The sequence below is a fragment of the Notothenia rossii genome (assembly GCF_949606895.1).
Source record: "Notothenia rossii genome assembly, chromosome: 10".
Classification (NCBI taxonomy): Eukaryota; Metazoa; Chordata; class Actinopteri; order Perciformes; family Nototheniidae; genus Notothenia; species Notothenia rossii.
The window spans coordinates 28,124,183-28,141,846 of record NC_136908.1 but is presented as its reverse complement, the minus strand read 5'-3'; the positions used below and the strand labels follow the sequence as shown (position 1 = coordinate 28,141,846).

Below are 17,664 nucleotides of genomic sequence, written 5' to 3'. Positions count from 1 at the left end.
AGTCATATCATTAGCTAGAACTAGCTGGATCTGATCGATATGGACATAAACGCGAGTGAAGTCTAATCTGACGGGACAGAGAGATCAGCTGCTGCTGACGAGTCGACACGCAGCGCTGCATGATCACATGCAGCGGTGAGCGGACAAAACACACACTTCAGGTTAGAATATCACACATAGCTATTTTAATTACCTCTCAAACTACCATAACTAGTTATAGATATGTTTAGTTTTACTGTCGGGTTACTCATTACTGGATCCGCGAGCTGCATGATACTGGCATAATAGATTGTCCGATCGGGCCACCAGCAGGTGAGGCTTCATTGCCCGAGCTAAATACTAGATGGCCCCGGGCCATCGGGCAGTCCTTAATGTTGAGCCCTGTGTTATGTTTCAGTTGTGCTCTTGATAATCCATTAAAACAGTAAAAACATGTTCAGTTTCCTTTTGCTTTTTGTGTCTCCTGTTCACCAAAACATACCATCTGTGATGGAAAAAGAAAGTAATCTAAAAGTAATCTGATTATACGTTTACCTTTTTTAAGACGTGTAACTGTATTCAGATTACTTTCAGAGCCATGTATTCAGTAATCAGTAACTGATTATATTGACAAAGTTACCCTCCCAACCCTGAGGACGACATGTTGAGTTCAGCTTTTTATCTAAATGTGGTTTGATCCCGTCATTAGTCAATGTTGCACTCAAGTTTCAGTAGGATAGATTTAATGCCGAGGCACAAAGTTAGGAAAGAGGCGGGTGTTTCTGAGCCAGGTTCTCTGATTTCATGTACCTGCAGGTATGGGAACTCACCTCTCTGTGTGAGCGTGTGAATCTCCAAACAAAAGCCTTATGGATTTTCTGATTTAACCTAAGCACGATGGTACACTCAACCATCCTGTCAACCAAGGTGACCAAAAGTGACCAAAACCAAAGTGCTTGGAAACACGTTTTCTTTCTCGTATTTTTCATATTTATTTTCCTTTGACCACATACCACTGCAGTCGGCTCCTGTCAAGACTTGACTCAAGCAACCCACTCACAGCCACAGGGTGTTGGGACACACACGGACACACACACTGGAGCACACACACACCACATTCCACAGCTGTACACCAGCAGATTAAGAACTAAATGCAAAGCTGAATGTTTCATGCTGATGTGTCTGGCAGATTTGCTTCAATTGTTTAAAGAAATTCAATACAGATTGTTTCCTGAACCACGTCATAAGAAAAATAAACCATAAATCTGAAAGAGGAAGGTAAACTGCTGAAAATAAATGTTTCCGTGAGCCAAAAAGAAAAGCAAACACAGCTGAAACCTCTTCAAAGTTTAATATAAGGCTAATATGAGGAATTGGGATTTATCATAACAGAGCCCTTTTGCTATCATTCTGTAGCCTAAATGTTCATCTAATTCCACTGCAGGACCTAGCACGGCTTAGCACAGCTTAGTTAGGCCTTGGTAGGCCAGACTCACTTTAGTCTGCGTTTACATTACAGTTTAGTAACTGGGGTAGTTACTATAGTAACGCAGTGTAGGCGGGGCGATCGGCTGTTCGGTGGGCGGAGCGACGCTGCGTAAAACTGCTATGACGTCATCTCAATGTGAACCACAAAACCAAAACATCCGCGGTTAGCTGTTAGCACTCAGAGCTCACAGCTCCTCATATCTGTTCAGAAACTAGACAAAAGTTAAACAAGTACAAACCACAGACTGTCTGTGTCATGGCGAATACAGTCGCTGGTTTATTTATGTCTGTAGTCCGTTGTTGTGAGTCTGGACGGAGCATATATAACGTTAGCTTAGCCCAGTGGTTCTCAAACTTTTTCTGTCAGGCCCCCCCTTTGGAGAAAAAAAAAAGTCAACACAAATAGTCACGTAATGGGCCAAGTTAACATTTATTAAATACAACAATATGAATGTGAGCATTCCTTTCAAAACAATAAAAAAATTGCTTTGCTAGAACAGTGATAGGAAAACAATGCTCCATAAGTCTGTGTGCTCCAAAAAATAAATACATAATACAATTGTTTAGTTTTGTAGTCTTTACTCCTCCACCTTGTTGTTGAAAAAGCTCCTTATATCCGTTAGTGTAGATCGCTAGCACCAGAAGCTAACAACGATGATCTCCGGTACCGGTGCACGCTCTCTCTCTCTCTCGCTCGCGCACGAAATGACTCGTTCCACACACACACACAGAGCCGAGCTTGAATGAAATACAGAGAAACAACTTCGAGAAACACTACCTTATACCAACTTTTCTATGCAACTTTTTGTCATACAAAAAGCAACAAATGTAGCCTACTAGCTGCAATGATTAGTTTAATTATTGTTTTATCTGATGATTGTTTCATTATAAACTAATCATTAGGTCATAAAAACTCAGAAAGTAGTGAAAAATACTCATCACACATATTTCCAAAGCTCAATTTGTATTTAAATATAAATAAATAATACAATAATGCAAATGTTCACGTCTTAGTAGCTCGAACCAATGTAAAATCTTTAAGATTCTTGCAAATAAATGAACAGAAGGGACCGACTTGTGGTTTCCCTGACCTTAATTGACAACTTTAGAGAAGAGCAAATAAAATATCACTTGATATAACATTTTGGTAAAATATAAACACTGTTAAAGTGACGTATCTCCAACGAGGCGTTTTGGGGAGGTATTTTCTGTGTTAGAGTTTTACTCCCTACAGGGTGTACTTTGAGGGTTTTTGACTCTGCAGACCGTTTACATGAATAAAAACCTTCATAACACACAAGGGGACGGGTAATAACCGGAAAAGCATGACATGGGACCTTTAATGATATATCCATAAAATGACTTGTTTGTAGTTTAGTTTTCATATTTGTTCTCAAAGGTTGTAGGAGCCATTTTATGGGTGTTATTGGTGTCTCAGTTTATTTTATTTATATGTATAGTGCAATACTATTTTGAACACTTGGTGGTGGGGTTTAGCTGCACCGGGTGTATAAAAGGGGTCATAGGTGACAGGAGAGGAGGACACAGGAGGAAGAGCACACCAATTCCACCAGCCCGGCAGATGCTCACCACAACTATTGACACAGTATACAACCTGTTAAGCCCCAAGGTCCCCGCCGGCGGGGACCCTGTTTTTTTTTTCCAGGACACTGTGTCTCAGGGGATCTTAATATTTAAGAACCTATTAATGTGTTATACCAGATTAACGGAAATAATCTCAGCTAAATGACGATATAAACCATTCTTACCAAAACAAAACACAAGTCTCATAAGAGGCATCTAAATGACCCCTTAGCGAAAAATGCTAACGGACATTGGCACAGAACTCAAGATAAAAGTACCCTTATTACTTATCGTAGCTGCACATACAAGATATCCGATTTAAAGCTGAGGTTCCACAGATTATTTAGGTATATAGTATCATCACTGAGTGATCCGAACTTGCGACAGGGGAAGCAAAGACAGACATCACAACACGTACCTTTATGTAGCTTCTAGGGAGATCGTCTCACCGTAGCTGTTAATCTGATCAAAAGACGTGTTCAATGGCATTAAAACGAGAAAAAACGTGGCTGAATCGGTTAATCCATAGGTTAATAAAGTTTCTGGGCAATAATTTGAATTATTTTTAATCCATAATTCCATTTTTATGTAAAAAACGCAGAGCAAAGGTTAGCTGCTAATGGTAGCCACCAGAGTGGCTGCTGCTTCCGGTCTTGGCAATGCAGCAGCCTAACACACACACATGACCAAATAAGGACTATGTGGGAGTTCCCCTCGAGTCCATTGGCTCTGACGGTTAGAAAGAGATGTCACATGTCAAAATCCAGCAGGGGAGCAAGAGATATGAAAAATCCACCCAAATGGCCCCAGAAGAGGTTTGTTTTTGCTAAATCTGTCTAAAAAGGTCAAATACCACTTGTTTTGCATCAATCTTGATACAGGGTACTTATTGTATGTTGTACTTTGGATTCCTAAAGCTTTTAGTCTACTAACCCATCATCCAAGGTTAGTTTTCACTATAAGTACAAAATATCTTTTGGACGGACACTATAATTTACAGTTTTTTTACCATGTTCAATCTGAATTTTCTTTAAAATAAAAAAAATCTATATTGAATCTGACTTTTCTACATCCACCTGACAGGTTTATCATTACTTTGAGAAAAAAGATTATTAATTGAACCCTTTTAGAAGGGAAGATATGGTCATTTGTTCTGGGAATGTTATTTTAGCCTGAAACCTGAAAAACAGGCTCAGGGTTTAACAGGTTAAACCTTGTTATGTAAAGCAAAATAAACATCATTCTAAACTGCAGCAAAATACCGGAAATTCATCTATTTGTGTCTGCGTCTGGATTACTCAAACCCTCCTGTGAAGTAATGGCAATAGGATATAGGACATTGGAACATCAAAAATTGCCATTACAAAGGTATTACCAGAACATCTCATACCAGAACACTACATGGTGCAGTTGTATTATTAGCTAATGCAGAGTCAAAGCTGTAGCCTATGTTCTGTGTGTTCTTCTAATGTACATGTTTTTCTGTCTATGGAGCTGCATAACATAAATGTCGTACAGTAAGATCACATTGTTTGATTGAGATTTAACATATTTATTCAATCAATATTTTGTGTCAATTACTATAGCTAAACTTCTATCTTTACAAACCCACAGTGTTATCCTTACATCGTCTGAATAATGAAACTGTGCAGTACATCAAACACTTTTAGCATTGCATCCTGGTCCAGATGTATCACTGGGACCCATCTGTTTTCAGTTATGTAGTCTGCGTATGTGGACTCACCTGCTCACTCACACGAATCAACCTGCTGCTACATCTGTAAAACACCTGAACCAGAATGTTTTTTACTGAGAGCAGGTTGTTCAGATGCTCTGGCATCCCCTCAGTCACGGAGGACATAGCCTTTGACCAGTGGCGGTGCTAGGGGGTGGCTACTTGGGCTCAAGCCCCGGATGTTTTCTGAAAAGCCCCAGATATTTCACTTAAAAAAAAAAAAAAAAAAGTGTATTTTTTATTTGTTTAAAACGTCTCGGGAGTAATGTGCAGTACCGGAGTCCACCAGAGAGGCAGCCGCTGCGGGACAGTAGCCTGCGTACTGTGTAGCCTTCCCTGCCCTGAAGAAGAAGTGATCCATAGTGCCCAGCGCCATATGGCTCTGCTAGTGCCTGACGAGTTTTAAGCTAATGGCCTATAAAGTTATGGATATGAGAAAGTTATTTTCATTGAAAAAGGCGCCACAAGCTGCAGCAGCAGCAGTATCAGCAGCTGACAACAATGTCATCACCAGCAGTGAAGAAATGGATGATGTTTCAGGTTTGTGAATCTAATGGAGATATCTGCAGTCTGGCTGACTGAGTAAGAAGTGAAAAAGAGTGATGTAACGTTAATTTTATAGCTAGTAAAAATGGAGTAACAGCACTAATATGTTAGTATGTATACAGAACATGACTAAAAATTACCCTAAGATGTAACGTTAACCCTTCATACCTCAGTCTACCTTAAAGTCACTAAAATAACGTATTCCAATTTGGAATTATACCGGCTCTCGTTTCAGTACACTTAACAACGGAACCATAGCAACGGAACTGACAGGCAACGGAACTGACAGGCAACCCTGTATCAGAATCTGATTGGCTATGACTGCATCCACTCTAAGTGTCCGATTCAGAAATGTGACTCTTACACTCTTTACTTCACAAACAAAGATGGTGGATAAGAATAGATTTATAAAACGATAAGCAATGCGCCAGAATCAAGGTGAGACTATCCGAATCCTTTAAAACTCTACGCACATTCGTTTCACCAAAATAAGTAAACAACTTTATTTGAGTGAGTTAAGGCATTAGTTTGCTTCATTAAAGGGTGTTAATGAATACGTGTTCTCCAGTGCCTTTGGTCCGCTTTAAGGTATTATTAAGGTAGGGTTAATGTTGCTCTCAAAGTGCACCAGATTGATGCTTTTAAATTCAATATTTAAAAACAAATCTTTCCGGGGGAGCATATCCCCGGACCCCCCTAGAGGAGGCGACGACCCCCCTAAAGGATGTTCGGTCCACCCCCCAGTTGTAAAAAGTAGCACTTTACCCCTGCACCCCCCAACAACTCCTGGGCTAAGCCCCGGATCTCCTACAATCCTAAATCTGCCAATGACTTCGACCTTTAGCAAATGTGACCTTGAGGGACCTCTGTGTTCTTTGGAGGGTAACTGTTAATTGAGTGTTGCAGGAATGAGTCCCTGAACCTAAAAATGAATTAGCTGTTTACAACTTTTGGTTCAATCATCACAAAGCCTTTTTTTAACGTGTTTTTGGTTAGATGCCTGAAATAAGATCTGTGTGTAAACACAAGAGATTTTCACATTTTTTTCAACATGTGTCAGAGCCTTTTTGTGTCTAAATAACAGAAGTTGCTAACACGTGACTAAATGGGGCGACTAAACGTCATCACGCCGAACATTAGCCGCCTTTAGCTTAGCGTCAGTGACATTTTGCGAGCGTGATGTAGTTCGTTTTTTACTTCTGGCTATTATATTTACATTCTTACAGCACCACTCTATTACACCTGGATCTATTTTTCTCTTTCTCAACATTTCATTTCAGTGAAAATGTGCTGACTAGCGCCTTTTTAAAACCATAACACAACACTCATGCACTTGTGATTAAAAGAAAGATTACTACTTTGGTCAGTTGGAAACACACAGTGGCATCGGCTGAGCCAGCGGCCACAATGTGGGCTCACTGTGTGCCAGCACAGAAGTTGAACACATGGTGAAAGATAATATATGGTATTATCCCTCTCAGTGAAAAATCATCTCCTGAGGCCAAGCTGCCAGCTTCTTTTCCAGTGAAGCTATTTCATTTCATTTAACCTTCACATGTGAGACCTTTTACCGTATCAGTCTCATGAACAATTCATGTATTTATTTAATCGTAGATCTACAACGTGTGACATGATTGTGTGTAATGATTTACTAAAGTGTGTATTATTTTAGATGTTTGTCGTGAATTTCTGAAGCACTAAAAATGGAAGGTGTATCAATGGTCTTAATGCAGCAGTTTCTGCATTGGAGAAAATAAAGTAACTTTAACCATGAAACTCTTTCAAGGCAGTACAAATATGACTAAATATGTCTGTGAACAAACTTTTTTCGAAGACTATAACAACACGAAACGGCACCCACATTAACAAACTCTTACTATGTCAATAAATGTGATCAATACATTGTTGATGATTAAGATTGTTTAATATTCATGACTACAGGAACAGTTTTGGGTAAAGTATCCTTCCCACGGACACTTTGTCTTGTTGGCTGTAGAGTCTGGGAATCAAACCACTTACCCTTTAATTGGTAGTGGCCGTTTTAACCCCCTAAGACAAAGCTGCTTACAAACAAAATCAATTTTTTTATTCTGTTATCTCTGATCCTTCTGTCTGTCTCTGTCTAATATGTGTCCTTCTCTGTCCTCAGGCCCTGGCCTCGCATCGAGCCTATCTGCTGACAGCACGGGTCCCTTCTAAGGTCAGTAAATCTCTGTAGTAAATCATCTTTCTGAATATGTCCTACTTCCAACCTTCGCTTTCCTCTCTACATCTGATCTTCATCTTCATTCTTTCCCTTCTTCTCATCCAATTCAAGTTGTTATCTATATTTGTTCTCCTCCTTCCCTACTTATTCCTCATACTCTTTAAGAATGTTTGTCATTTGTTCCTGACAGACATGCTGCTGCTTGTTCATCCAGAGTCAAGTTGTGGGTTTTTTCAAGTGTGAGCACTTTCAGTAACTTAAACTCTGTCAAATAACACACATTGTCCTTCTTGGTGCCCAGAGGAAGAATGCCACTGAATTTGGGGACCTTTCTATACAGGCTTATACTTCATGTCTATGTTTGTCATTATTGTACTTAAAAAAAAAAGATATCATATGAATGTATTTTTCCACAAGCAGAGGAATGTGTGAACAAACTCGGAGAGAACACACATAACAGTGCTTTTGTTCCACTTTTTTGTTTTTGTTTACTTTTCCAAAAAAGTGGTAAAAAGGCCCAACTTATCATAGTCAGTTGCTGGGTAAATAATGATTGTGTGATTAACTTGGCTGACGGGTCTTCAGGGGTTTTAGCTGCATCTACACGGAGACGAAATCCGAACGAACCGAATTCGATATCAAAAAAGTATTCCGTCCACACGGTATCTGCTCAAAAAACGTGTCCGTCCACACGAGACCGCTCGACCTGCTGGAGACACTGTAGGACATATGCCGGGCCTGTAAGTGGCGCTGTACTTCCGCCACAAAATACATCAAAAGCAGCTAATAAGACCTCCTGAGCATGGTTGCCATGGTTATCCGGTTGCCCTTCTGGTTATTCTTCGCGTGGATTCAGCGGTGACGCGGAGGTGAGCAGCAGAGGTGGGGAGAGGCAGGGCTCTGGCTGTTTTGGCGGCCTCTGTTTCTCTTTTTCTCCCTCCCCAAGGCGAGCTTGTGCTCCTGCTGTAAAAGGCAGGTGCCACTAACTCTAAGCCTGGCTCCCAAGCAGGACGTTCTCCCCGGCAGTCCACTAGCAGATGAAAAACACCCACCTCTCCGCCTCTTCCAAGGGACGAGGGAACCGTGCGTGGGGGTCTGCTGGAGGCTCCTGCTGGGTGCACTGTCCTGCGAGATACCGGGACCTAGCTTGAAACACTCGGAACACTGTTGTTGTTGTTGTTGTTGGCGAAACCCATCAGCAATGACGCGGGGGTGAGCAGGAGAGTTGGGGAGAGGCAGGTCTATGGCATATAGGACGTTTCCCCGGTTCCGTTACGGCCTTGTGGGGACGAACCGTCCATACGATAGAGCAGTGGTTCTCAAACTTTTTTCAATAATGTACCCCCTTTGAAAAATAAATTCAGCCAAGTACCCCCTGATCAGCGCAAAAACAATGTGTTAGGGAAACAATGCCTATATAAAGAGGTACAGTACAGCGCTGCACCATCAGTGTCTTATTTATTAAACCAACAACATTGTAACTGAGAAACACTTAAATGGTACATTTCAAATTTTTACAATCCATCACTAAATTCATGGCAAACCAATTTCAACATCATGCAATAACACTAAGACGACATTAGTTGCATTGAACTGATCTTTGTAACAAGTTGTACTTACAATTTAGTGAGAAACATGGGCTTGTGCTTCACTGAGGATCTTTGTTATTCTGACAGGGAGGCAACTGCAGTTATTACACTTCGGGTTTTGAAAAATGTGTAACTCTGTTAATATTAAGGCTGTCAGTCGATTCAAATATTTAATCGCGATTAATCGCATGATTGTCCATAGTTAATCGCGATTAATCGCAAATTAATCTCACATTTTTTATCCGTTTTAAATGTACCTTAGAGGAATATTTTTCAAGTTTTTAATACTCTTATCAACATATGAGTGGACAAATATGCTTTATGCTCATGTTTATTATCATTTGAACAATGACACATATTCTCATGAATATTAAACACAACAACCTCTGAACATTACAAATATTCGCCTCAATTCAACCTGTGTGTGTGTGTGTGTGTGTGTGTGTGTGTGTGTGTGTGTGTGTGTGTGTGTGTGTGTGTGTGTGTGTGTGTGTGTGTGTGTGTGTGTGTGTGTGTGTGTGTGTGTGTGTGTGTGTGTGTGTGTGTGTGTGTGTGTGTGTGTGTGTGTGTGTGTGTGTGTGTGTGTGTGTGTGTGTGTGTGTGTGTGTGTGTGTGTGTGTGTGTGTGTGTGTGTGTGTGTGTGTGTGTGTGTGTGTGCGCGCGCAACTCAAGGCATATGCTCGAACGGAAGCTGCCTGGACAATGCAATCATGTTGCGCACACTATAGACAAGTTTACGCGCCAAAACACGGGTAGCGCCATAACCCTACACAAATGCACTTCATTTCCGCCGGAAGTATTTTGCACAGCGTCTGTTGGTGTAAAACGGTGTAAACAGTCAGACGGGCACTGGTGTAAACACAGCGATTTCGATGCTAACAGTGATGCTAGCTTGGGAACACGATTCTACTTCTTTGACTGGAGATGGCGTTACTCTCCCCCACCCGAATTCAGTGCAAAACTGGGAGGATAACATGACGACGTGGCCCAGCATAACGTACAGCAAAATTTGCTCCTACTTCGTTCAATCCATGGCAATAGATGGAAAAGCAATGGACAGTCTGAAGGCATATCATAAGGCTGCGCACATTCTACTTTGCCCACATGCTCCCGAAAATTGTTGACGATTTTGTTGAGGGAAGGTTACAGTTCTGCAGTAAATATCTCAGCATTTTAAAACCAAAATAAACTGCCTTATTTAGGTCATGCCCACAGGAGCCAACAGTTGTCTGTTGTTTACATAATGCACAATTTACATGATCTCTTTATGCTGTGCAATATATCATATGTGCCTGTACTGTTTGAGTGAAAATAAAGTTTGATGTAATTTCATTTAATTATTGCACTGTTATTGCATTATTGCATTTCATATGTTCCTTAGAGTGCTACAATTTCTTTTAACACAGTTCATCATTCATATTAAGCTCATACTGTACATAAATAACACTGAATTAATTAATTGTTGAGAGGAAACTAAAGAAATGGCTTCAACAAGAAAGATCACATGTTTAATCCTAACAGGTATTACAAATTAAAATATAAAAGCAGCCCACACAATTACATCACTATGAAAATATTCATATATAATATTAAAAAATACAATGCATGCAGTATTTGTTGTGTTTATCTGTATTTAATGAACAACATGGCTGGGTGCTGGGTGCTGGTTTGTGGTCGTAGCACTCTCTATCTAACCACTCGTTCAGGTGCTTTCTCGAGTGATTGCAACCAACTACCGCACACGTAGTTCCCAAACCACTTTTCTTCATGTTGTAATTGTTATATCCTCTTTGTCTCTGCGATATCAGTGCTTTGTCGGCACAACGGAGCTAGCTAGCAAAACAAACCCAGTCCGCCAAAACGGAAGTGCATTGCATCGAAGGGAGGAGTTCAGGATGTAGAGCGGAAACGGCTCAATAACTTGTGTATCCGTGCTGAGTGTGCTGATTTTTCGTACAATGTCCCACTGTCTGGCTACCTGCATAAAGTGAAGTGCTCGGCGCAGTTGTGGCGAAATGTCGCTCCTCTGTTTTCATTTAAACAGCTCCTTATATCCGTTAGCGCAGCTAGCTAGCACCAGATGCTAACAACAACAACAATACACGTAAGGTCTCTCTCTCGCGCCACACACCCTCCCGGTCCTCCCAATAGCCAGTCGGTGCCTGCCGGTGAGCGTGGAAGTGTGGTCTGCCACAAGCAGGCGCCAGGAGCGGGGCTGTCAGCATCAGCTTGTAGATGATATTTTAAACTCGATGCGCTCTGAAACTACGGGGCGGTCGAGGAAAAAAAATACACATGCGTTAATCGCGTTAAAATAATTAGTGGCGTTAATTTTTTTTTGCGCTAACTTGACAGCCCTAGTTAATATAACACCCACACTGCTCAAACTTCGTTACTTTTCCTACAATTTGTATATTTATTTATTTTGGGGCGTGGGGAATGAAGAGAAAAAAATATGAGCATTTTATGAGCATGGGATTTTGACCCCTCGTATAAACATATGCATAATGCTGCGCTATACTTTGCGGCCACACACCGTTGCCAAGCAACGCTTATTGTTTAGGCAGTCATATCATTAGCGAGAACTAGCTAGATCTGATAGATTTGGACAAAAACGCGAGTGAAGTATAACCGGACAGGAGAGAGAGATCAGAGATCAGATCAGCTGCTGCTGACGGAGAACACGCAGCTCTTCCGGATCACAGCTCCGCCGCTGTGACGGACCGTTGAGCGAAGTGAAATACACTAAGAGTTAGACCTAACACACTTGGCTAGTTTATCTACTCTGGAACTAGCTAAACTAGTTATAAATATATGTATTCTTGACTGTCGGGTCACTTATTACAGGTTCAGCGAGCTGCACGAGACTGACGGGCTGTCAGGAGAGGGAGAGGAAAAGAGAGCACCCCGTTTATTTTTCCCATTTTATTATCCATAATTACTGTAAACCTTTGAATAAAGTAGTTAATCTACAATTAGTAGTTTGTTTAAATGCATTACTTATGTTGTTTTTTTCATTAACATAAAATAAATCTCACGTACCCCCTGCAGTAATCCAACGTACCCCTAGGGGTCCGCATACCCCCATTTGAGAACCACTGTGATAAAGAACTGTAGCAGATACAACCCGTTTCGTGTCCGTGTGGACGGGGCCTTAGTTTTGCAGTATGCTGTACATAAAATAGATAGAAAACACGTTGGTCCTCATCTGTAAAAATATTACACAGAGAACCAAATGATTGATGCATCATAACCTCACAAACGTGCAAGGTAATGATCATTTCCCCACCTGAGAAGTTAGGGAATTATCCATAAAGTCGCTTACACTATAGGAAAATATTTGATTTCCTTCTGTAATGTTTGAACACAACATTTCATGCAGTTTAAACGTGCCAATTGCACGTTGTGAAATTGATTGTAATTAGAATCTGACATTAAATGGTGCCATGTGGTATATATTTGTGGGTTTAGGTGAAATATTTCAATAATTGTTGGATGGGTGAATTTTTTTTTTTTTTAGCCTCTACAGACCATTTACATGCACAAATATATATACTTATATAACACACTACAGGAGAGGGAAAACCCCAAAAAGTATAACCGTTTCTCTTTTTACCATGCTGTTTATCTAATCTCTGCCTTTATTCCTCGTATTGCACTTACTGCACACATTACTGCTGAGTCTTTATTTATTCCCTGACTTCTTCTTCCCAGTTCTCTATTTGTCTGACTCAACATTGTAGGGTCTCTATTCCCTTCTCTCTTTCTCTGTGACTCTCTACCCACATGCAAACTGGTCCCACCATATGGAGACAGCTGATAGTTTTACCCACAATGCAGCTGTGAGAAAACAGCCTGTGGGAAAAGAAAACAGCAAGAGGAAGAAAAGTTCAACCTGGAGGGCAAGCGACAGAGAGAGAGAAAAAAACATGCTTTGAACAGGTCTCTCTAGATTGTCGTGTTCTCAAAGAGCTAAGAACGTACTAAACCTCACATTTGAATACCTATAACTAAAGCCTAAACCCTTGAACTTCCTAGTTTCAAGCTTCAGAAATCACTTTAGAAATGATGGGTCATCATAGTCCCGTATTTAAAAAAAAAAAAAGGAGAAGTGAACCTATGGTTAAGTGCATTCTAAAATGACTCACGCCTTTTTTTCTCAGCCTCTATTTTAATGTCTCTGGTAAGCCTCCAGGTTTTTAGCTTCTTTCTCAGTGTGTGAATCAGGCCAGGCATTATGGGAAAGTGTGATGCAGCAGAGTTTTGTTCACTCTGATGTTGGACATGGCGGTTGGGCCAAGGCCTCTTAAAGTTCTCAGATTTTTAAAACCCACATCCTGCTGAAGTGTCTTTGAGGACAGAATCAAGACCGTCCTGACCTCTTCCCTCTTGGCAGTAAAAACGCCTAAATCCGCAGCCTAGCATTTATGAGTATACATCACAAGTATGAATCCAGACACCCAATGTGGTTTATTTTGAACCTTAGTGCACCCAACCTTTCAGTTAGAGTGAACTAAAAAGTGAACTATTTTGCTGCCTAAATTCAAGATAATCAATAATCTTATAGATCAATTCAGTGGAAAGATAATAGATTGAAATATTGCTGGTATTATAACAAGATAGATTTAATTTGCGCCTGGATCTCCACTTTGTGAAGTCCGGAGTGCTACATTACACAGAAACTATAATATGAAGTTGGTAAAAAAATATATAATTTTACTATTTTTATGAGCAATTCATTGTTACATCTTTCTTTTTCGACATTGTATACTGTATACCAAGAGATGAATCCAGAGATCCCCAGCAGATTAAATGATTATGCTCTTTTGGGTGGATAAGAAGCTTTGCCTATCAACAGCCGTTGAAAAATGTATATCACACATGATAAATACAAGTTAAAAAATAACTGTCTTCAATGTATTGTTATGAGATTTTTGCTATTTTTCCAAAAGCAATTATGTCGTAAGAAGAATTTGAATATTTCCCAACCATTGACGATCCACAGAAAAATGATCCATTATATTATCAGTTGTTAAAGTAGGTTGTTTATCCTATTCACTGTATTGCTTTAGCTTCTGGTATGTTAAACAAGACATCTCAAACATCACTTTGGACTTGGAGAAAATAGAATGGAAATTCTTTCACTTTTTTTCGGACACTTAATAAACCAAACAATTAATCGAGGAAACAATCTGCAGATCAATTGACATTGAAAACTCTCCTTAGCTGATGCATTAATTAAAAGTAAAAAAACGTGCCTATCAACAACCTGCAGGCCTTTGACTCTGCCGTGACTTCAACATATTGGACAAAGTATTACGTCAAGATACAGGTCAAAAACTGCAATACTGAAGAAACTTAAATAACCCCCTGAATCAAATCTGCTAAACTCTGCCAGCTAACCCCTGATCTGGTGTGTGTGTGTGTGTGTGTGTGTGTGTGTGTGTGTGTGTGTGTGTGTGTGTGTGTGTGTGTGTGTGTGTGTGTGTGTGTGTGTGTGTGTGTGTGTGTGTGTGTGTGTGTGTGTGTGTGTGTGTGTGTGTGTGTGTGTGTGTGTGTGTGTGTGTGTGTGTGTGTGTGTGTGTGTGTGTGTGTGTAACAGAGGGTGGTTTGTTTCTCAGTGTGTACTGTCCCGGCCGAGAGGCAGCAGAGGGTAAAAAAAAGAAGACAATGGTGGAATTTAACAGCTGGCAAGGAAAGGAGGCGAGGGCTGGGGACACTCTTACTCTCTGCTTCTTTTTCTGTTTTCCTTAGATAAAAGTCATTTCCCCTCCCCTCTGTCTCCTATTTTTGCATTCTAGGTCTGTCTTTTATTTTCCTTCTCTATCCCTCCTCTACATTGTGACTCATTCCATCCCTCTTTTCCTGTATTTGTTTCTCTCCCTTTTTTCCCTCCCTTTCACTTGCATTTTCTTGGCAGCGAGTTAATAAGTTAGTTATTTTTACTTTCACCCTCTCTCTTGAGTCAAGCGGAAATGTTTGTGTGTTTGAGGTTGTGCTCCAAACTTTTCTTCTGCAGAAACAAGACATTCCTGATGTTTGATCTTATTCCCGAGTCGTTGTTGTCCAGCTTCATACCAATATATCTTCTAATCCATGAAATTAAAATGATTCCATCTGCACAGACTTGCATCACAAATGTGCTCACCACATGTGTCTGTCGTTGACGAGCAAGCATTCTTATATATAATACTAGTCCATTCATTAATAATTTAAAGGGGCCTTATTATGCTTTTGGGCTTCTCCCTTCCCTGTAGTGTGTTCTATAGGTGCATGTGAATGGTCTGCAAAGGCCAAAATCCTACGTAACACAAGCACTCAAACACATTGTATGTGATAGGCTAAGGGGCGGGACATCTCTAAGCGGTTGACCAATCAGAGCAGACTGGGCTCTGGTTTCAGACAGGGTGAAAAGAGCTGCATGAGAACAATACAGAGCTAGTTGAAAATTAGAGCATGGAGACATGTCCCAGGAGAGACACTACATACTGATATGAACCTGAAAATGAACAGAATAAGTCCTCTTTCAGATCAATGTTCTGTTAAGAAAAACTTGTTTCCCACAGTGACTGTCTTAAGCTCTCATTTTGCTGCAAAGCTTGAAGAGCGTTAGCTCAGTCAACCTGGACAGCAAGGATGTGATGTTAAACAAGATAATGTAACTTAAGAAAAAAGATAAACCTCATTCCTTCTCTTACAGTCCAAATGAAAAGTATTTTAAAAGCAATTAAACTCATGCTTATTGATTTTAATCCATGATAGAGTTTGGTCACTTTGTTGCGGGTGTGACCATTAGCTTTTGGCGGCTAGAGTTAGCATTTATTATCAGTTGTCTGACTTTATGACTCCTTTATTTGTGCTAATATATTTGATCATTTAGCATTATCCTTAAATGTCAGTTGGGAAAGTTCTGTAGCGTGTTGGGGCCTGGCTGCGGAGGTATACTCCTGTCCAGCAGCATGATCATTATACAAGTGCCACATTGAAATTGGGCTATCCACTGTGATAGTCCAGTTGATTCCAAAGGTGTTGGAGGGGGTTAATGTCATGGCTCAGGAACTTGTTCCTCTACTCTGGGTGGAGGTATTGGTCTTTTCCCCCAGGCATTAGGTTCAAATGTTCGCAGTAAATGCACCTAATTCATTTAACCCATCCTTACTTGACTGCACCTAACAGCCCTTTATCCTAACTACTTTTACTGTGGTGTAGTCTTTTTTAACAAATACATGTTTATTTGTAACTCTTGTGATTAAGGGCCCATGTCCTCTTGTAGTTTGTGTTTGTGTCTTCTACTGCAAACCAAATATCCCCTCCAGGGAAAATGGAGATTCACTTAAACTGGAGCTTGATTTGTGTACAGGAGGCTAAGTGTTTAGCATGTTCCTGATTTAAAAAAGTCAAAAAGTATTCCTAAAATGTTGAAAGCCCATTGTTTTGTCTTAAACATCATGTATACCAAGTGTTTCCTTCATTGAAGCTAAGGCACTAGCAATAAAAAGTCTGAAAACGGTTGCCTTGGATATATACTTTAGCAGGGTTCAACCCTTTTGAACAACATATATTAACGGGGATTCTTTGACTGACATTGCAATTGCCATATGATTTGTTTAATTTTTACATCGGTATTCTATTTTTCCTAGAAAAATATATTTAAATAATGGTGATTCTTTTTTTTGTTGCACAAATATGAATGTAAAAATAATGGTTTTATTAGGTTTGTATGAGACAAGGACGTCGCTGCAGCACTACAATATTGTGTACATATATTTTGACACATATTGCACCTTTAACAAATATTGCATCTTATTTGATCTGGATATTGCACGCATATTGGGATTTCAATAGAATCACAATAACTTTGTCAGCCCTTGTCTTATGTGTGAGTTTGATATTGTTGCTAATCAGATGTGCTAACAAAACAGTTATGGCACTTTATGACCTTTCGCCCCATATATTGAGGTGGAGTCAAAACACTTTGAAACCAACAACCTTCTTTTCTCTTTCTCTTGCCCCAATTTGTCTTTCCATGTAAACAAATCGCTCAAAAGCTTAGAGTGAAAGCTGGATAAATGTGAAACGTATGCATTCCTTTATTGTAAGATTTGATATTTCATGTTAAATGTGTCCTGGGAAGATCCTGGAGTTTTTACAAATGCAAAGAAATTAATTCTCTTGAGGAACATTGTGGTTATTTAATGAAGCAAAAATCACAAAAAGCTAACAGTATATTTTTGTGTTTTCCCAAAACGCTGCAACGGTTGATGCCTCCATGAATAAGATGTCAAAATACAAGATGAACTTGATTTATATTTACTGTCATTTCATCATCTGTCTCCTCTTGCTGATCCAGGTGGAACACTCCTTCAGCTACCTGGATATCCAGGGAATCAGCAGCAACAAGCCCACTCAGGTACACATGCAAGGAATCAAACAATAATGCAACGCTTATTGTGCATTACATTCATGTCATATAAACATTCCTTACAACATCTGAGCAGCAGCATAAAAGTTACACACATAAACACACACAGATGCAC

At 40.1% G+C, this 17,664-nt stretch overlaps 1 protein-coding gene across 1 annotated transcript in view; it reads left to right on the top strand.

Moving 5' to 3' along the window:
- Positions 1-17,664, top strand: part of carmil1 (capping protein regulator and myosin 1 linker 1) — an 80,835-nt gene that overhangs the window by 26,199 nt on the left and 36,972 nt on the right. The window contains exons 3-4 of the mRNA XM_079653552.1: positions 7,482-7,532; positions 17,478-17,537. Of these exons, the coding sequence (XP_079509678.1) occupies positions 7,482-7,532; positions 17,478-17,537 (111 nt within the window). The remainder of the gene's footprint in view (positions 1-7,481; positions 7,533-17,477; positions 17,538-17,664) is intronic.